The sequence below is a fragment of the Bombina bombina genome, chromosome 6 (assembly GCF_027579735.1).
Source record: "Bombina bombina isolate aBomBom1 chromosome 6, aBomBom1.pri, whole genome shotgun sequence".
Taxonomy (NCBI): domain Eukaryota; kingdom Metazoa; phylum Chordata; class Amphibia; order Anura; family Bombinatoridae; genus Bombina; species Bombina bombina.
The window spans coordinates 503418614-503440918 of NC_069504.1; the positions used below are offsets into that span (position 1 = coordinate 503418614).

At 40.0% G+C, this 22305-nt stretch overlaps 1 protein-coding gene across 1 annotated transcript in view; it reads right to left on the minus strand.

Moving 5' to 3' along the window:
- The window catches only part of SNX1 (sorting nexin 1), a 240470-nt gene that overhangs the window by 127655 nt on the left and 90510 nt on the right, over nt 1–22305 (minus strand). Inside the window, exon 8 of the mRNA XM_053717383.1 lies at nt 19296–19371. Coding sequence (XP_053573358.1) covers nt 19296–19371 — 76 coding nt within the window. The remainder of the gene's footprint in view (nt 1–19295; nt 19372–22305) is intronic.

The following is a 22305-nucleotide window of genomic DNA, read 5'->3' on the forward strand; positions in this document are numbered from 1 at the left end:
GGTGAGCAGTGGTGTTTTTGGGATAATGGAATTTAATTGTTCATCTGATTGTAGAATGTGCCAATGTCTTGATAGTATATTAGATACTTGTTGGCTTTGGCTACAATATGTAGAGATAAATCTTAGAGGGTTAGAATTTTCCTCTATTTTTTGGGGTCTTAAAAGTTCCTGTCTGTTTCTGTGTAGGGCTCTATGATAAGCTCTCTTTAGAGACTTCCTAGAATATCCTCTTAATAGCAACCGGTCTCTTAATTCATTTGCTGCCTTTTGGAACGATTCTTATGATGAACTATTTCTGCGAATTCGTAAATATTCCCCAATAGGTAAACTCCTTATTGAATTGGGGTGATGGAAACTATTCGCATTAAGGATGTTGTTTGTCGCTGTTGGCTTCCTAAAAGTTTCAGTCTCTAAACAGTTGTTTATTTTCTTGATGGTTAAGTCAAGGAATTCTACCTTATAGTCATCATGTGTCATGGTCAGAAAAAGTCCAAAAGGGTTGTTATTAAGAGTTGTAATGAATTCATTAAGTAATTCTGTTGACCCCTCCCATACGAAGAAGATATCATCTATATACCTGGACCAGTGGGTGATGTATTTAGTAAACTGTAGAAGATTGTTGTGAAATACTACAGTTTCCTCCCACCAGCCCAGGTATATATTAGCGTATGTGGGGGCGCAAGACGTCCCCATCACTGTTCCGCATATCTGCAAATAAAACTTCCCATCAAAAACAAAATAATTATGTTCTAGAACGAACTCCAACAAATTCACAATGAATTGTTTGGTCTCGTTAGTAAGATTTTAGTTTTTTGTCAAAAAGTGGGAAACCGCTGTACATCCCCAGTTTTTCTCTATACTCGTATACAGTGACTCCACGTCACACGTAACCAGAATTGATTGTGGTGTTACAGCTAATGTATTAATTTTATTTAGTATGTGCATCGTGTCTCTAGTATGGGAGGGCAGTGAATCCACAATATATCTCAGTCTCGCATCCACATATCTACTGGCCTTTTCAGTCAAAGAACCGATGCCAGAGACAATTGGTCTCCCTGGTGGACATTGTTGGTTTTTGTGGATTTTGGGCAATAGATATAGTGTTGCTATTATGGGATTTTTTACTTCTAGGTATTGTAGTTATTTTTTATCAATAGTGCCCCCAGCTGCTGCTGAATTAATCAACTTTCTATACTGCTTGAGAAAATCCTCAGTTGGATTCCCAAAGAGATTTTTATAGTTCTTTTGGTTACTCAGTTGTTTTTTTACCTCAGTTGTATACATTTCAGTAGGCCATACTACAATGTTGCCCCCCTTATCACTCTGTTTAATTTGGACATCCGTCCATTTATTCATTGATCTAAGTGCTAGTTTTTCTTCTTCAGACAGATTATCTAGCTTTCCATCAGATTTAGGGGAAATTGCCAGTATGTCTTTACACACTAAATCTAGAAATGTTAGGGTGTTGTATGAAGTGCTTTGTGGAGGTATAAACTGTGATTTGGTTTTTAATATATCTCGCCATTTGGTGTCACTATATGCAATCTCTTTTGGGTTACTATCAGATCCTTCCAGAAGGGAAATTAGATCTTTTATTGCCGTAGCATCATTTTTATCTAAACCTTCTATTTCTGTATTGGAGGAAAAATGTTTTCTCAGTAGTATTTTGCGTGTGAAAAGATGTACATCTTTAATGGTCTCAAACTTGTCAAGTGTAGCTGTTGGAACAAATGAAAGGCCTTTTTTCAAAACTGAGATCTGTGTTTCAGTTAAGGTTCTGTCAGATAGATTAATTATATTCAATTCTTGTTGACTTGTTTCTTTTTGGGGAATGATTTCTGATAGAATTTGACTTGCTTTCTTGTTCTGGGTTTGTCTGCCCCTGCCCCTTCGGGTTCTACGTCTAAAGGGATATCCCCATTATTGTTATGTGGGGTAATTCTCCTACGTAGAATTGGTTTAGGTCTAAGTTCATCCTCAGAGTTATCACCATCGGTGGTTTCACAGTCTTTGTCAGAATAATCTGAATCTATGTTGATAGATTTGTTAGTATTCCATAAATATTTGTTCGCATAGTCAGTTAAGTCTCTTTCTATTTTTTTCTCTTTTTTATTTGCTATGTATTTCGCAAATCTCTCTACTTCTTCCTTAGTCTTTGTGTAGGATTTTTGAAAATCCTCCTTTGACTCATATTGTTTCAATTCACTGCCAATTTTAGTTATTTCTTCATTTAACTCATTTAGCTTATCCATTTCGTGCTCTATCAAATAACCTATGAGTTTAAGTGAGCACTCAGATAAGGTCTCTTCCCACTTAAATTTTAATGTTGGTTTCAAATCTTGAAAAGAAGGAAACAATTTGAGCCTAAGGCCCCTAGGTATTATTTGATTATCATTATAGAAATTAAACATTCCTATATTCCATTGTCTTTTAATCTGGCGTTTGCGAATACGTTTCAAATTTTTAAGAGATAACAACCATTCCCCTAATTGTACATTTTCTAGAGTATTTTTACTTTTCAAGTCAACTGTTAGTTTTTTAATGTCTTCTGACCATTGGAGCATTTCTGCTACTAAATCAAAGGCAGCCATTTTAATAAATAGTGGTTTGGGGATAAATTGATCATGTGCACAATTTTATAGAAAAGTGGTTTGCCCACCAGAGAACATGTATTAGCAAGAACAAAGAGTATTGGCACAGTGAAAGTACTAAATAGGAAAGAGTGATATAGTAATCCCTGGTGCTAACCCTTAATAGTCAATTGAAAAAAGGGGGAATTGGGGGAAGTAGGGCAAGAAGGGGTTAATTAGCACTCATTCCATTAAATATTGTTTCAATTGTTGAAACAAATTCAACTAATAGTTGCAAAGATAGATTAATTAAAACTTACTATTTTATGAAACCACTACTAAAATGTAATTAATATTACAACTGGGAAAGTTCCCATATACCTCTTTGTTAACCACACACACAGAAATTCATTACCATCTGCAATGTACCGAGAAAATGAGCGTAGCTCCAGCCACCCCCATGTATTCCTGGCCAGTAACAGGATACTCTGGCTTCAGGTGACAGGGATGGCCTGATTACCACGCTCTAATCTCTTGCAAACAAATTCCTTATTTGGTGGATTAATCAATATAAGAGTTTAAAATCAAAAACATATAAACGCGTTTCGGCCGAGTAGCGGCCTTTCTCAATGTGTATAATCAACTGACAAGACAAGTGTTACACTGAGGATTCTTTAAATACCCTATGTGTTAATGTCTTGACCAATCCCGTCGCGTGTTGTGTACACACCCATCCATTAGCGAATCACAAGCGACTTTATGTAACCGGAGTCAGTACTGACACTCAGTTATTCGATTGGCTGTGAGCGAGCCAATGATGCCCAATCTGCGATCGTTAACTATAGTTTGTTTATATTTATGCGATCGTTACATTCACACCGGTATTTGCCTCCATCAGTTTAAAATTTACTCATGCTCTTGGTACCTAATTCTACGTGCACCTGAGATTGACATTTATTCGGCTGAATTACACACAGTAGGAAGATTATAACGGATAGCAAACTTGCTTACATACAAATGCTGTCCTTTCTATCACTCTGTTGGTGCATTATCGCTGAATTATGTTTAATATAGGTTATCCAAATAATCACATCAAATAAACTTGCCCATCACGAGAGTCCACCGATGCCCATAAATAACTTATTAATATCGGTACGTCTAGTTACCCACTGGGATAACATCCAAGAGATCACAGCCATGCTATTAACATTTGGCTGTTAAAATCAATTCATCGGTGATAATTTTATTATTTTAAATAAACAACTCTGTATGAGTCCAATATTGACACCTTCCTCCATACTTAGTGATTGTGCGGTCTCATTGTCTCTAAGTATTTTATTACCGTTTCTTATGATTAGATGTAACACGACATATACCTGCAATGTTCTTTAGTGTATACATTTATTTTTACTGTGGTTATGAGAAACCCATAGAATGAAGATAAAGAACAATTATTGCCGTGAGGATATATTATAATCTGATTGTTTAATGTCATGACTAGTAATGTAAGAGAAATTAAAGACATTGTGTGCCAGCAATCAAATTGTTGTTTTATATGTAAAATATCCTAGCTCTTCCTGTAAACTTCAATTCACATCCAGTAAAGCTAGAACCTGTATGGTGAGTGAAGAGAGAGGAATGCTAAAATAGACTAGAAATCAGATACAGGAAAAAGATGTCAGGGCTAACTTTATCAACAAATATCCGAATACCCTCAATGTCAAATTTACATTCTTGTGGTTTTATACCAAGGCTACCGGTACACATGCATGGGTGTGGGCAAATGGCTTCCTGCAAGAACTTAGCAGTTTAAGGGCTTATAGCAAAAAGTCCAAATAAGAGTAACTATTTACTATTAAAATTTATCTCAATTTGCTATAATTCATTAGGATAATTTAAGATGTAAGTTGACTCTGGTGAAAGACCACAAAAAAAAAGAAGAAAAAAAAAGAAAGATTCATTCCATGACAGTCAAAAAATAATCCCACCTTGATTTCTTCCCCCATCAAAAGCACTCAAGGATCTTACATCTAAAGCTGTTCTCCATGAACCATCTCTTTTCTTTGCCAGAAAAAGCAGAGAATAAAACTCTGAGACACTAATACTTTGTGTAGAACATAGACCAGTTGAGAAGTCAATGGTTGCAAAGTACATGTCTCTTTTTCTGGATCTAATGGGAGTATATAAAACATAGAATATATGTCACGTTAAAGTTACTACTCACTCATCCATATATGTTACGTTAAAGTTACTACTCACTCATCCATAAGTAACTCTACACAAATGTTCCTATCTATTAAAGGGATAGCAAACACCAAAAATGTTATTGTTTAAAAAGATAGATAATCCCTTTATTTACCATTCACTAGTTTTGCATAACCAACAATGTTATAGAAAAGAAATGTGTGCTTACCTGACAAATTTCTTTCTTTCTGGAGTCCACAACGTCCTCAATTACTGTTGGGAATATCACTCCTTGCCAGCAGGAGGAGGCAAAGAGCACCACAGCCAAGCTGATAAGTATCACTTCCCTTCCCACAAACCCCAGTCATTCTCTTTGCCTTGGTGCATGGAGAAGGTGAAGTTGTGCGTTCTCTGAAATTTTACCTACAGGCGACTAAGGATTTTCGCCAGTCTTCTGACCTGTTTGTTTGTTTCTTAGGAAAGCATAAGGGTCAGAAGGTTTCTGCTACTTCTCTTTGGTTGAGAAGTATAATTTGTTTGGTTTATGAGTCTGCTGGTCAGCAGCCTCCTGAGAGAATTACAGCTCATTCCACTAGGGCTGTTTTACTCTTTTTGGGCCTAAACAAATGAGGCTTCTGTGGAACAGTTTGGCAAGGCTGCTACTTGGTCCTCTGAGTACTTTTCCAAATTTGATACTTTTGCCTCGGCTGAGGTTTCTTTTAGGAGAAAGGTTCTTCAAACTGTGGTGCCTTCTGTTTAGGTCTGCCTCCTTTGTTCTCCCTCCCTGGTCATTTGTGTCCTCTAGCTTGGGTATTGATTCCCAACAGTAATTGAGGACATTGTGGACTCACCATATCTTAGGAAAGAAAACAAAATGTATGCTTATCTGATGATAAATTTCTTTCTTTCCGCATATGGTGAGTCCACGACCCCCATTCTTTATTTTAAGACAGTTGTTGTGACTAAACCTAAGACACCTCTACACCTTAGTGTTACTACTTCTTTTTTTCCCATTTCCCTTTGGTCGAATGACTGGGGTTTGTGGGAAGGAAAGTGATACTTAACAGCTTGGTTGTGGTGCTCTTTGCCTCCTCCTGCTGGCCAGGAGTGATATTCCCAACAGTAATTGAGCACGTTGTGGACTCACCATATCTTAGGAAAGAAATATACTTTTTACCTCTGTAATTACCTTGTATCTAAGCTTCTGCTGACTGCCTCCTTATCTCAGATCTTTTGACAGACTTGCATTTCAGGCAATTAGTACTGACTCTTAAAGGGACAGTCTAGGCCAAAAAAACTTTCATGATTCAGATAGAGCATGTAATTTTAAACAATTTTCCAATTTACTTTAATCACCAATTTTGCTTTGTTCTCTTGGTATTCTTAGTTGAAAGCTTAACCTAGGAGGTTCATATGCTAATTTCCTAGACCTTGAAGGCCACCTCTTTTCAGAATGCATTTTAACAGTTTTTCACCACTAGAGGGTGTTAGTTCATGTATTTCATATAGATAACACTGTGCTCGTGCATGTGAAGTTATCTGGGAGCAGGCACTGATTGGCTAAACTGCAAGTCTGTCAAAAGAACTGAAATAAAGGGGTAGTTTGCAGAGGCTTAGATACAAGATAATCACAGAGGTTAAAAGTATATTAATATAACTGTTGGTTATGCAAAACTGGGGAATGGGTAATAAAGGGATTATCTATCTTTTAAAACAATAACAATTCTGGTGTAGACTGTCCATTTAACTGCATGTGCATGAGCACAGTGTTATCTATATGAAACACATGAACTAACACCCTCTAGCTGTGAAAAAATTGTCAAAGGCAGAAGCGGCATTCAAGGGCTTACAAATTAGCCCTAACAAGAGAACAAAGCAAATTTGATGATAAATGTAAATTAGAAAGTTGTTTAAAATTGCATGCCTTATCTGAATCATGAAAGTTTAATTTGGACTTTACTATCCCTTTAACCCTTTGAGTGCTAAGCACTTTCCCACCTGGGTGCTATTATATTTTTTTTACTTTTGTATTTTTTTCCCCAGATCCCCAAGACTTACACAGTTGGAAAGGTTAGGCGATTACCTTTCCAACGGTGGGTCTTGGGGGTCTGCAGCTGCTTAGATGCCTGAGATACAGGCGTCTAAGCAGCATGCCCCCTTTCCCTATACTTTTTATTGTTAACTTTCGCAAAACGTAAAGCCCTGGCGATGCCTGTCACTATGCAGGCCCGATTGCCGGGGTAGAAGCAGGTGGGAGCCCCCAGATCTACTTCAAGGTGGGAGAGTGCTAGCGTTAGCACCAGAGTGGGAAACTCTGCGACGGCTCAGAGCCGTCATTAGCACTCAAGGGGTTAAAGGGATACTAAACCCAATTTTTTTTCTTTAATGATTCAGCTAGAGCATGCAATTTTAAGCAACTTTCTAATTTACTCCTATTATCAATTTTTCTTCATTCTCTTGTTATCTTTATTTAAAAAGCAGGAATGTAAAGCTTTAGGAGCCAGCCAATTTTAGGTTCAGCACCCTGGAAAACAGAATTTATGTTTACCTGATAAATTACTTTCTCCAACGGTGTGTCCGGTCCACGGCGTCATCCTTACTTGTGGGATATTCTCTTCCCCAACAGGAAATGGCAAAGAGCCCAGCAAAGCTGGTCACATGATCCCTCCTAGGCTCCGCCTACCCCAGTCATTCGACCGACGTTAAGGAGGAATATTTGCATAGGAGAAACCATATGATACCGTGGTGACTGTAGTTAAAGAAAATAAATTATCAGACCTGATTAAAAAAACCAGGGCGGGCCGTGGACCGGACACACCGTTGGAGAAAGTAATTTATCAGGTAAACATAAATTCTGTTTTCTCCAACATAGGTGTGTCCGGTCCACGGCGTCATCCTTACTTGTGGGAACCAATACCAAAGCTTTAGGACACGGATGAAGGGAGGGAACAAATCAGGTCACCTAGATGGAAGGCACCACGGCTTGCAAAACCTTTCTCCCAAAAATAGCCTCAGAAGAAGCAAAAGTATCAAACTTGTAAAATTTAGTAAAAGTGTGCAGTGAAGACCAAGTCGCTGCCTTACATATCTGATCAACAGAAGCCTCGTTCTTGAAGGCCCATGTGGAAGCCACAGCCCTAGTGGAATGAGCTGTGATTCTTTCAGGAGGCTGCCGTCCGGCAGTCTCATAAGCCAATCTGATGATGCTTTTAATCCAAAAAGAGAGAGAGGTAGAAGTTGCTTTTTGACCTCTCCTTTTACCAGAATAAACAACAAACAAGGAAGATGTTTGTCTAAAATCCTTTGTAGCATCTAAATAGAATTTTAGAGCACGAACAACATCCAAATTGTGCAACAAACGTTCCTTCTTTGAAACTGGATTCGGACACAAAGAAGGCACGACTATCTCCTGGTTAATGTTTTTGTTAGAAACAACTTTCGGAAGAAAACCAGGTTTAGTATGTAAAACCACCTTATCTGCATGGAACACCAGATAAGGAGGAGAACACTGCAGAGCAGATAATTCTGAAACTCTTCTAGCAGAAGAAATTGCAACCAAAAACAAAACTTTCCAAGATAATAACTTGATATCAACGGAATGTAAGGGTTCAAACGGAACCCCCTGAAGAACGGAAAGAACTAAATTGAGACTCCAAGGAGGAGTCAAAGGTTTGTAAACAGGCTTGATTCTAACCAGAGCCTGAACAAAGGCTTGAACATCTGGCACAGCTGCCAGCTTTTTGTGAAGTAACACAGACAAGGCAGAAATCTGTCCCTTCAAGGAACTTGCAGATAATCCTTTCTCCAAACCTTCTTGAAGAAAGGATAGAATCTTAGGAATTTTTACCTTGTCCCAAGGGAATCCTTTAGATTCACACCAACAGATATATTTTTTCCATATTTTGTGGTAAATTTTCTAGTTACAGGCTTTCTGGCCTGAACAAGAGTATCAATGACAGAATCTGAGAACCCTCGCTTTGATAAGATCAAGCGTTCAATCTCCAAGCAGTCAGTTGGAGTGAGACCAGATTCGGATGTTCGAACGGACCTTGAACAAGAAGGTCTCGTCTCAAAGGTAGCTTCCATGGTGGAGCCGATGACATATTCACCAGGTCTGCATACCAAGTCCTGCGTGGCCACGCAGGAGCTATCAAGATCACCGATGCCCTCTCCTGATTGATCCTGGCTACCAGCCTGGGGATGAGAGGAAACGGCGGGAATACATAAGCTAGTTTGAAGGTCCAAGGTGCTACTAGTGCATCTACTAGAGTCGCCTTGGGATCCCTGGATCTGGACCCGTAGCAAGGAACCTTGAAGTTCTGACGAGAGGCCATCAGATCCATGTCTGGAATGCCCCACAATTGAGTAATTTGGGCAAAGATTTCCGGATGGAGTTCCCACTCCCCCGGATGAAATGTCTGACGACTCAGAAAATCCGCTTCCCAATTTTCCACTCCTGGGATGTGGATTGCAGACAAGTGGCAGGAGTGAGTCTCCGCCCATTGAATGATTTTGGTCACTTCTTCCATCGCCAGGGAACTCCTTGTTCCCCCCTGATGGTTGATGTACGCAACAGTCGTCATGTTGTCTGATTGAAACCGTATGAACTTGGCCTTTGCTAGGTGAGGCCAAGCCTTGAGAGCATTGAATATCGCTCTCAGTTCCAGAATATTTATCGGGAGAAGAGATTCTTCCCGAGACCAAAGACCCTGAGCTTTCAGGGGTCCCCAGACCGCGCCCCAGCCCACCAGACTGGCGTCGGTCGTGACAATGACCCACTCTGGTCTGCGGAAGCTCATCCCCTGTGACAGGTTGTCCAGGGACAGCCACCAACGGAGTGAATCTCTGGTCCTCTGATCTACTTGTATCGTCGGAGACAAGTCTGTATAGTCCCCATTCCACTGACTGAGCATGCACAGTTGTAATGGTCTTAGATGAATTCGCGCAAAAGGAACTATGTCCATTGCCGCTACCATCAAACCTATTACTTCCATGCACTGCGCTATGGAAGGAAGAGGAACAGAATGAAGTATTTGACAAGAGTTTAGAAGTTTTGATTTTCTGGCCTCTGTCAGAAAAATCCTCATTTCTAAGGAGTCTATTATTGTTCCCAAGAAGGGAACCCTTGTTGACGGAGATAGAGAACTTTTTTCTACGTTCACTTTCCACCCGTGAGATCTGAGAAAGGCCAGGACAATGTCCGTGTGAGCCTTTGCTTGAGGAAGGGACGACGCTTGAATCAGAATGTCGTCCAAGTAAGGTACTACTGCAATGCCCCTTGGTCTTAGCACCGCTAGAAGGGACCCTAGTACCTTTGTGAAAATCCTTGGAGCAGTGGCTAATCCGAACGGAAGTGCCACAAACTGGTAATGCTTGTCCAGGAATGCGAACCGTAGGAACCGATGATGTTCCTTGTGGATAGGAATATGTAGATACGCATCCTTTAAATCCACCGTGGTCATGAATTGACCTTCCTGGATGGAAGGAAGAATTGTTCGAATGGTTTCCATTTTGAACGATGGAACCTTGAGAAACTTGTTTAGGATCTTGAGATCTAAGATTGGTCTGAATGTTCCCTCTTTTTTGGGAACTACGAACAGATTGGAGTAGAACCCCATCCCTTGTTCTTCTAATGGAACAGGATGAATCACTCCCATTTTTAACAGGTCTTCTACACAATGTAAGAATGCCTGTCTTTTTATGTGGTCTGAAGACAATTGAGACCTGTGGAACCTCCCCCTTGGGGGAAGCCCCTTGAATTCCAGAAGATAACCTTGGGAGACTATTTCTAGTGCCCAAGGATCCAGAACATCTCTTGCCCAAGCCTGAGCGAAGAGAGAGAGTCTGCCCCCCACCAGATCCGGTCCCGGATCGGGGGCCAACATCTCATGCTGTCTTGGTAGCAGTGGCAGGTTTCTTGGCCTGCTTTCCTTTGTTCCAGCCTTGCATTGGTCTCCAGGCTGGCTTGGCTTGAGAAGTATTACCCTCTTGCTTAGAGGACGTAGCACTTGGGGCTGGTCCGTTTCTGCGAAAGGGACGAAAATTAGGTTTATTTTTGGCCTTGAAAGACCTATCCTGAGGAAGGGCGTAGCCCTTGCCCCCAGTGATATCAGAGATAATCTCTTTCAAGTCAGGGCCAAACAGCGTTTTCCCCTTGAAAGGAATGTTAAGCAATTTGTTCTTGGAAGACGCATCCGCTGACCAAGATTTTAACCAAAGCGCTCTGCGCGCCACAATAGCAAAACCAGAATTTTTCGCCGCTAACCTAGCCAATTGCAAAGTGGCGTCTAGGGTGAAAGAATTAGCCAATTTGAGAGCACGGATTCTGTCCATAATCTCCTCATAAGGAGGAGAATCACTATCGATCGCCTTTACTAGCTCATCGAACCAGAAACACGCGGCTGTAGTGACAGGGACAATGCATGAAATTGGTTGTAGAAGGTAACCCTGCTGAACAAACATCTTTTTAAGCAAACCTTCTAATTTTTTATCCATAGGATCTTTGAAAGCACAACTATCTTCTATGGGTATAGTGGTGCGTTTGTTTAAAGTAGAAACCGCTCCCTCGACCTTGGGGACTGTCTGCCATAAGTCCTTTCTGGGGTCGACCATAGGAAACAATTTTTTTAAATATGGGGGGAGGGACGAAAGGTATACCGGGCCTTTCCCATTCTTTATTTACAATGTCCGCCACCCGCTTGGGTATAGGAAAAGCTTCTGGGAGCCCCGGGACCTCTAGGAACTTGTCCATTTTACATAGTTTCTCTGGGATGATCAAATTCTCACAATCATCCAGAGTGGATAATACCTCCTTAAGCAGAGCGCGGAGATGTTCCAACTTAAATTTAAATGTAATCACATCGGGTTCAGCTTGTTGAGAAATTTTCCCTGAATCCGAAATTTCTCCCTCAGACAAAACCTCCCTGGCCCCCTCAGACTGGTGTAGGGGCATTTCAGAACCATTATCATCAGCGTCCTCATGCTCTTCAGTATCTAAAACAGAGCAGTCGCGCTTACGCTGATAAGTGGGCATTTTGGCTAAAATGTTTTTGATAGAATTATCCATTACAGCCGTTAATTGTTGCATAGTAAGGAGTATTGGCGCGCTAGATGTACTAGGGGCCTCCTGAGTGGGCAAGACTCGTGTAGACGAAGGAGGGAATGATGCAGTACCATGCTTACTCCCCTCACTTGAGGAATCATCTTGGGCATCATTTTCAGTGTCACATAAATCACATTTATATAAATGAGAAGGAACCCTGGCTTCCCCACATTCAGAACACAGTCTATCTGGTAGTTCAGACATGTTAAACAGGCATAAACTTGATAACAAAGTACAAAAAACGTTTTAAAATAAAACCGTTACTGTCACTTTAAATTTTAAACTGAACACACTTTATTACTGCAATTGCGAAAAAGTATGAAGGAATTGTTCAAAATTCACCAAAATTTCACCACAGTGTCTTAAAGCCTTAAAAGTATTGCACACCAAATTTGGAAGCTTTAACCCTTAAAATAACGGAACCGGAGCCGTTTTTAACTTTAACCCCTTTACAGTCCCTGGTATCTGCTTTGCTGAGACCCAACCAAGCCCAAAGGGGAATACGATACCAAATGACGCCTTCAGAAAGTCTTTTCTATGTATTAGAGCTCCTCACACATGCGACTGCATGTCATGCCTCTCAAAAACAAGTGCGCAATACCGGCGCGAAAATGAGGCTCTGCCTATGATTAGGGAAAGCCCCTAAAGAATAAGGTGTCTAAAACAGTGCCTGCCGATATTATTTTACCAAAATACCCAGATTAAATGATTCCTCAAGGCTAAATATGTGTAATATATGAATCGATTTAGCCCAGAAAATGTCTACAGTCTTAATAAGCCCTTGTGAAGCCCTTATTTACTATCTGAATAAAAATGGCTTACCGGATCCCATAGGGAAAATGACAGCTTCCAGCATTACATCGTCTTGTTAGAATGTGTCATACCTCAAGCAGCAAAAGACTGCTCACTGTTCCCCCAACTGAAGTTAATTCCTCTCAACAGTCCTGTGTGGAACAGCCATGGATTTTAGTAACGGTTGCTAAAATCATTTTCCTCTTACAAACAGAAATCTTCATCTCTTTTCTGTTTCAGAGTAAATAGTACATACCAGCACTATTTTAAAATAACAAACTCTTGATTGAATAATAAAAACTACAGTTAAACACTAAAAAACTCTAAGCCATCTCCGTGGAGATGTTGCCTGTACAACGGCAAAGAGAATGACTGGGGTAGGCGGAGCCTAGGAGGGATCATGTGACCAGCTTTGCTGGGCTCTTTGCCATTTCCTGTTGGGGAAGAGAATATCCCACAAGTAAGGATGACGCCGTGGACCGGACACACCTATGTTGGAGAAAGTGCTTGCTTATTGGTGGCTACATGTATCCACCAATTAGCAAGCAAACCCCCAGGTTCTAAACAAAAAATGGGCAGGCTCCTAAGCTTTACATTCCTGCTTTTTAAATAAAGATAGAACGAGAACGAAGAAAATTTGATAATAGGATTAAATTAGAAAGTTGCTTAAATTTAAACTCTGCTACTAGATTTCTCTAAGTAAAGTAAAATAAAAACAATTCCAACAGCCGTAACAATAGTATTAGTTTTCTAATAATAATAGGATAATAGGATTTGAAGAACAAATAGTGCAAATTAAAGTTAGACATAAAACTCTTTTTTTTTTCTTTAATGATAGTTAAAACAGTTTAATACTTTACTTATTTTTTGTTGAAATGGCTGTCAAAATAGTTCTTTCTTGATTCAGATACAGTATACAATTATTATTTTTTTATTTTTTTTTAATTATTATTATTAAAGAACAAGATAAAATCACAAGACAGGACAATTCGTACTTTATACGATTTCAAAGGAGTAAAAAAAAAGAAAGAAGAACTGTGATCTCTCCGGCAAACAGCATCATAACAACACAGATGTTTTCTCCATAAATGACATGAGAATTAAAGGACCAGTAAACACAGTAGATTTGCATAATCAACAAATGCAAAATAACAAGACAATACAATAGCATTTACTCTGAATTTCAAATGAGTAGTAGGTTTTTTTGTAACAAATTTCAGTTACGTATATTTTCACTCCCCCTGTACCATGTGATAGCAATCAGCCAATCACAAATACATATACGTATATTCTGTGAATTCTTGCACATGCTCAGTAGGAGCTGGTGACTCAAAAAGTGTAAATATAAAATACTGTGCACATTTTTTTAATGGAAGTAAATTGGAAAGTTGTTTAAAATTACATGCTGTATCTGAATCATGAAAATGTAATTTGATTTGAGTGTCCCTTTAAGCTATAATGTCCTTCTGACACCACAGGAGGTTGGCATTAATAGCATAATATAGTCCTTAAAGGGAAATGAAACCCAAAATTGTTATTGTTTAAAAAGTTAGATAACGCCTTTACTACCCATTTCCCAGCTTTGCACAACCAACATTGTTATATTAATATACTTTATAACCTTAAAACCTCTAAATTTCTGCCTGTTTCTAAGCCACTATAGACAGCCTCTTATCACATACTTTTTTATTAGCTTTAAACAACATGAGACTGCTAGTTCTAGTGAGCCATATAAAACACATTGTGCTCATGCCCGTGGGTTCCGCACAACACAGTACTAACTGCAAGTCAATAGATAATAAATAAAAAGCCATGTGATCAGGGGCTGTCAAAAGAGGCTTAGATACAAGGTAATCAATACAATTTTTTTGAGTTGACTGACCCTTTGAGTTCAAATTCTCCGATACATGTTGTAAGTTGAAAAAAAAAAGTGGGGGGGCGGGTTAGGGGGAAGTAGAGATAAGAATATCTAAGAGCTAAGGTAATTATGCAACCTCTCTTACACTTCCAAAGAAAACAGCAATATAAACAGACAGAAATCAGTTTGAAGTAATAACAGGTCACATGCCAATATACCTGACAGTTTCAGTTGTATAAAACGTTATATATGCTGCTTTAAAATAGGACAAAGGGAACATAAAAGAAATTACAAAAACTGAAGATCACAGTTAAACCTACCACAAAAAGGTAGGATAGAATATATATATATATATATATATATATATATTTCAATGTTTACAAAGTAAACTATCTGGGGGGATATACAGATAAACAATATAAATAAGAAAAAAAAGTTCTAATGAAACAAGTGTATCAGAGCCTAGCCTATCAGCCAGGAATATCAAACATAACTTTAGGACACTCCGCATATATTAAGAAATGTCAAAATGACACTGTGAAAGCTAGTTGAAAATGGATCCCTATAGAGAATCAATGTAGCATATATAATGTTATATCATATTGTACTAGGACAGTTGAACCGAGGGGGCTGCACGCCAAGCACGGAAGAGAAAAAAAGTGGGGAGTCTGCCTCTTTCCTTCCTATAGGGGAGAAGACAAGCCATCAAGCTCCTCACCCCAAACAACCAACCTCCCTTGGCAGGCAGCTCCTCTGGTCAAATTCTCTGCCTAAATAAGGCATTTAGAAAACATAAAATTGGCAATTATTTCCATACAACATTACATATAGTTATATATCTCTCCAAACTAGCTGAACTGGATTGGAAGCAAACAATATAAACAGAATTAATCAAAATACTTGCAAAGCAAAATGTCTCGAGGTAACTAAATAAACAGCAATAGAAAGCATAATAAATGGGCACTGACATTAAATGAGCAGAATTAATGCAGGTAGTACCTGTCAAGTTACCTAAACATCACCCAGAGTCTTTAAGGGGAGTGGGTATCCCAGAAAGATGTCTCTTAGTAGAAGAGTGTCTTCCACTTTTTTGCTGAAGTTTGGAGTTCACTCTTAGGCTCCCTACTCTCCTCAGATGAACTAACTTCACCCACAGGCCATTCTCAACAGTTACATTCCATTAGTAGGTGTGTCAGCGACAAAGAGAGACCCATGTCTATGTATGAGCAACTTTGTAGGATATCACCATCTATATATCGGATACCCTGCTGCCTGACTGCCCTGGTAACATCATAAAATGTCCCTCTTTTCTGTAAAGTGTACTGTGAGAGATCAGGGAAAACGATCCATTAGAAACGATCTGGGAGAGTAGGATTGGAGAAAGCAGCTCTGAGGATTTGCTCCTTGTATGTAAAATAGTCGAACCTTGCAATGACATCTCGTGGCTTATCTGTAGATACATTACGTCCTCTGGGTATTCAATAAACTATGTCTATTAGAGAAACGGTAGCAGATACACAGATGTACACATCTGCAATACTCAATCAAAAACTTTTCAAGGTCCGCATTGGGAATGTCCTCTGGGCTCCCGTAAAGGTCTTCAATTTTCAGCTGCATTGGATCGATAAGGTCAACTAAATTTTGGGAGTGGTTCAGGTTAGCCTGTTCCACTGCCAGGTCTCCCGGTTTCCGCTAATGCCTCTGTTTTTTCACTAATAGCTGCAATGTCTTTTAACAGTTCTGCCACTAAACCTTTATTAGCTTTAGTAAGTGAATCTTGAAGGGAATTTAATATTTAAGTTAAGGTATCCACAATCTCAGATGCAGTAGAATCCTCCATTGCAGAAGTTGTTTGATATTGTGCTCTAGGCAAAGTGGTATGAGCCACCTTTGATTGAGTCACATCTATTTCTCAAGGACAGGTATCCAGGACCTGTTTAGGTTTAAGACGTCAGGTAAAGAATTTTTGTTGTTCGAAGCAGAGTGAACTTTTTTTTTTTAATTCAGTGGCATCATATCAATTTGTAGTGTTCTCAAGAAAAAGTCAATGAAAACTGAGACAGAGCACACTCATCAGAATGACATTGACAATAACAAATGGCAACAATTCTCCTGCAGCAGCATTGGCAGAACTAGTGGTTTGAACAGGGGGTTACAAACCTCTTATACTGGAGAGGGATGTACCCAACAAGGGATGACAGAAGGGCAGTGTAGAGAGGCTTATACCCATATAGGGCAAGTAAAATGGGCAGGGGTCCAGGAACAACCTGTAGATCTAGAAGTACTGCAAGCTTAATCCCTTCTCGAATAAAATGAGCAATCCCCATTTAGCCCTGGTCGAATTAGGCAACAAGGCCCTTATAGTAGTAGGCTATCATGAGAATTAGGCTCTTAGTAAAAATCAGCTACACCTTAGATGCTTATCCTCTTAAGGCTGCAAAAAGGTTAGGATAGTGGGTCAGAAGGTTTGAGGAATCCCAGTGAGCAGGATAAGTGTGGAACAGCCAGATCAGAAAATTAGTGACAAATATATGGTAGTTCCTCAAATGCCCTCACTGTAAGATCTGTACAGTTCAGTCCAGTTGGTTAGATCTAGGCCTGCCACAATGAGAAACAAATTCAGTAAGCTACTCACCAACTCGCCACAGAACGACCTCCACTGTTCTCCAACTCCAGAGCACTGCTGTGCAATGCCTATCCGCTGTATCTGGTATGTAGAGGTTTCTCTCTATCACATATACCTCTCTGGTGAGCTTCAGTTCACAGTCCACATCTTTCCCTTCAGTGTTTTAGAGGTGGGTGTCAAGTGGTCCTACTCAGAAATCCGAGATTAGGAGGCCTCTATAAACCAGTGTGCCGGTACTAGCACAATATAATGGCCTGTGGAGGTTAGACACCGGCAGTTTAGTAATGAGTATGTCATGCAAGCAGATTCCTGTAGAGACACCGGGTACGTATCCTCCCTCGTGACACCCATAAATAAATAACTTTAGACCCGAGCTCCACTGGGACACGTCTGCTCCATTCATTTGTCGGCTCCACTTCCCCTTAGAGCATAACAATTTAAACACCTTTCCAAATTACTTCTATTTTCAAATTTCATTCATTATCTTGGTATCCTTTGTGGATGGCGCATAAATGAACTACTGGGAGCTAGATGAACACATCTGGCGAGCCTATGGCAAGAACCATATAAGTGAAGCCACTAATCAGAAGCTAGCCCCCAGTAGTACATTGCTGCTCCTGAGTCTACTTAGATAAGTATTTTAACAAAGGATACTAATAAACAAAGCAACAGAAGTAAATTGTAAAGTTGTTTAAAATTGCGTGCTCTATCTGAATCATTAAACATTTTTTTTTAAGTGTTTTAACTATCAATTCTTCTGGATAACTTATTAACTTTTTAGAATTATTATAATAAAATGAAGTGGTAGGGCCTAATTCTTAAAGTTCTCTGCTCTGGCTGGCAAATTATCTAAGAAATACTGCAAGTACTGCATGTCAGTCCTGCAAGGTCCCTCAACAAAATGTAAAAAAAAACCCAACTAACTTTAGCTTGAGAGATGTTTATCTAGCTATGCAGGGTTCTGGATGTGAGGGGGAAACACCTACAGTACAATTTAATGCACACAATAAATAATGGTTTTGTGAGCATTTTCTCTATGCCAGTGAGTTTTTGATAATTAGGTCCATAATCACACATCACTATTTTATGAATACATATTATAGTATCAGATTGGCTTCTGCTTCTTTATGTCAGCATGCCTGTAGTCACCCATTAATAAAATTTAATGACAGAGCCAAGAGAGAGCCCCAGGAAGCAGCTACTTAAATATTCTGTGGACTGAGCAAAGACTGTCCGGAAAATCCTCTGGCGGTAGGACCAAGATTCAGAAGCTATTAGGCTCATCCATCAGGACCAACTCTATACCAATAAAACATTGTAGAGGAGGACGACCTTAGTAATGTTTAGTATGTGATGGACAGAACCAAGAAAGGAAGAGGTCAGCAAGGAGTGCTACTTCTTAAGATGTTAGGAGGAATTACTCAGTTCTGTCTATTATCCCATAAGGAGGGGGTATCTTATTGGTGAGTAATAGCTAGGGCGAGCAAAGATAATAAAAAAAGTTTTGTAAAACCATCTATTTAAATTAATCTTTTACCCATGGTCTACTAAAGTGAATTGAAGGGCAGTAACACCAAATTTGCAAATCTAAAAGGTACCTTAAGGAAAATAACCCAGTACTTCTGCCACATTAAAGGGCAAAAAAAAACACCAACATAAAATGACAAGCTTGTGAATTAGATACAATAATCTCCAAGGGGTGCATTAAAACTGCATCCCACAAACACAATGTATCCAACCTCACATCATCAATGATGCATGCTCATATACAGAGCTGTGCCTAAAATGACATGCATAGCAAAAAGACTAAATGGTGACCCATATGGACACGTGCCTTTAAGATGCTTACGTCTCAGAACAAATGCAACTAGACATAGGAGCACACAGTCTGACAAACCCCAACAGCCCAGTCTCCTAACCGCGCAGAAGCAAGCAATCACTTAAAACCTGTACCAGGAAAGAGCCTTAAGGCTAACAAGAAATGTCCATCCTGCCTGAAGGACAAAAAAATTAGGAAGGGGAGGAATCTAAATATCATTACCAGAACAATTAAGGAAATATAATTTTATCATATACAAAATTATGCATTTACAATACTTGATAAGGTAAACTGACAGATAAAAAGACAAAATGGGATAAGGTGGTAACCTGATATGAATTTACCTCTTCTTTCTCTAAAAACTCCCGGACATCTGGGTCTTGTAGCAGCGATGGGTGGCTGACGATTCGCTGGAGGTACCTAAGAAAGGAAAACTTTTAAGATCTGGTGCTACTGCATAATTCCCAAAACACTGGAAGGGCTCCAAATGTAAACAGATTGTCATTTTATCCACTACAAGAATGATGCATCCCATTTATCCTCTGTTCTGTCATATTCTGCTCTCATTTACTTTTCATTAACAGATAAGAGCTAACTGGCACTACAATCCAAAAGAGTGGGAAAAACTTATCAAATAAAAATATTTCTATGAGATAAGGTGCTAATCCTCAAAAATTATTAAATTACACAAACATGAGAAAGTATGGGGGCTTACAGGACTATTCCCTACTGATAAAACATAGCCTTTATAAATAAATTAAAATCATTGACAGAAGGTCATATCACATCTAATCACCCTACTCTCATACCACCCACCCACTGGGTAAGGTTATATTGTATAAAAAAAAGCATAGTGAATAAGAAAAAAAACAGAAAAAGTCCACGGATCATCTTAATTACTAATGGGATATTCACCTCCTGGTCAGCAGGAGGCAGCAAAGAGCACCACAGCAGAGCTGTTAAATAGCTCCTCCCCTCCCTCCCACTCCAGTCATTCGACCAAAGTTAGGAAGAGAAAGGAAAAGCCAAGGTGCAGAGGTGTCTGAAGTTTACAATAACCCACAACCTGTCTAAAAGAACAGGGCGGGCCTTGGACTCATCGTGTCAAAAAAGAAATAAATTTATCAGGTAAGCATACATTTTCTTTTCTTTTTTAAGACACGATGAGTCCACGGATCATCTTAATTACTAATGGGATTCAATACCCAAGCTAGAGTACACAGATGATACGGGAGGGACAAGACAGTGAACTTAAACGGAAGGCACCCCTGGTTGAAGAACCTTTCTCCCAAATGCGGCCACAGCAGAGTCAAATTTGAAGAACTTTAAAAAAAGTGTGAAGAGAGGACCAAGTTGCAGTCTTGCAAATTTGTTCCACAGAAGCTTCATTTTTGAACGCCCATGAGGAGCAACAACCCTCGTAGAATGAGCCGCAACCCTCTCTGGAAGCTGCTGTACAGCAGTCTCATATGCAAAACGTATGATACTCTTCAGCCAAAGAGAAAGAGAAGTATTCGTAGCTTTCTGTCCCTTACGTTTTCCTGAGAAAACCACAAACAAGGAAGAAGACTGACGAAAGTCCTTAGGTGGCTTGCAGGTAAAACTTTAACGCACGGACCACGTCCAAATTGTGCATAAGTCTTTCCTTCTGAGGAGGAGGATTAGGACACAAGGAAGGAACAACAATCTCCAGATTAAATGTTCTGATCAGAAACAATTTTAGGAAGAAATCCTAATTTAGTACGTAAAACTACCTTATCTGAATGGAAAATAAGATAAGGAGACTCATACTGTAATGCCGAGAGCTCTGACACTCTCCGAACAGAAGAAATATCAACAAGAAATAAAACTTCCCAAGATAACAACTTAATATCTAAGGAATGCATAGGCTCAAACAGAGCCCCTTGAAGAACTCTGAGAACTAAATTCAGACTCCATGGAGGAGTAACTGGTTTGAACACAGGACTGATCCTGACCAAGGCCTGACAAAATGATTGTACATCTGGGACATCTGCCAGAGGTTTGTGCAACAAAATAGATAAGGCAGAGATCTGACCCTTTAGGGAACTTGCTGATAACCCCTTCTCCAATCCTTCTTGGAGAAAAGACAAAATCCTGGGAATCCTAGCTCTACTCCATGAGTAGCCCTTGGATTCACACCAATAGATATATTTACGCCATATCTTATGATAAATTTTTCTAGTGACAGGCTTACGAGCCTGAATCATGGTCTCAATGACCGACTCAGAAAAAACCCCGCTTGGATAATATTAAGTGTTCAATCTCCAAGCAGTCAGTTTCAGAGAAACCAGATTTGGGTGAAGGAGGGGCCCTTGAATTAGAAGGTCTTCCTCAACGGAAGTCTTCAAAGTGGCAGAGATGACATGTCCACCAGATCTGCATACCAAATCCTGCGAGGCTAAGCCGGTGCTATGAAGATCACCAATGCCCTCTCCTGCTTGATTTGAGCAATGACCTGAGGAAGAAAAACAAACGGAGGAAAAAGCTGGAGAACACTTCCGGATGGAGTTCCCACTCCCCCGAATGAAAGGTCTGTCTGCTCAAGAAATCCGCCTCCCAGATGTCCACCCCTGGGATATGGATTGCTGACAGGCAGCAAGAATGGTCCTCCGCCCACTGAATTATATTGGATACCTCTGTCATCGCTAAGGAACACCTTGTTCCTCCCTGATGATTGATGTAGGCCACTGACGTTATCTTGTTCGACTGGAACCTGATAAACTGGACCGAGGCTGAGGCCAGAAGAACATTGTAGATCGCTCTCAGCTCCAGAATGTTTATAGGAAAAACAGACTCTAGCTGAGTCCAAACCCCTTGAGCCCTTAGGGAGCCCCAAACTGCTGCCCACCCTAGAAGGCTGGCGTCACAATCACTCAAGATGGTCTGCGAAAAGCAGGTTCCCTGGGAGAGATGATCCAGAGACAACCCCATTGAAGAGAATCCCTTGTCTCCTACTCCAGTAGTATTCGAGGAGACATATCTGTATAATCTCCGATCCATTGCCTGAGCATGCTTAACTTCAGAGGTCTGAGATGGAACCGAGCAAACAGGATGGTGTCCATTGCCGCCACCATCAGTCCGATTACCTCCATGCACTGAGCCACTGAAGGCCGAGGAGGGGACTGAATGACTAGACAAGTATCGATAATCTCTGATTTCCTGACATTCTGTCAGAAAATTCTTCATTGATATGGAATGTATTATGGTTCCCAAGAAAGTTACCCTTGTGCTTGGGACTAAGGAACTCTTTTCCAAATTTACCTTCCACCCGTGAGATCACGGGAAGGATAACACCATGTCTGTGTGAAATCTTGCTAGCTGTAAGGATAGTGC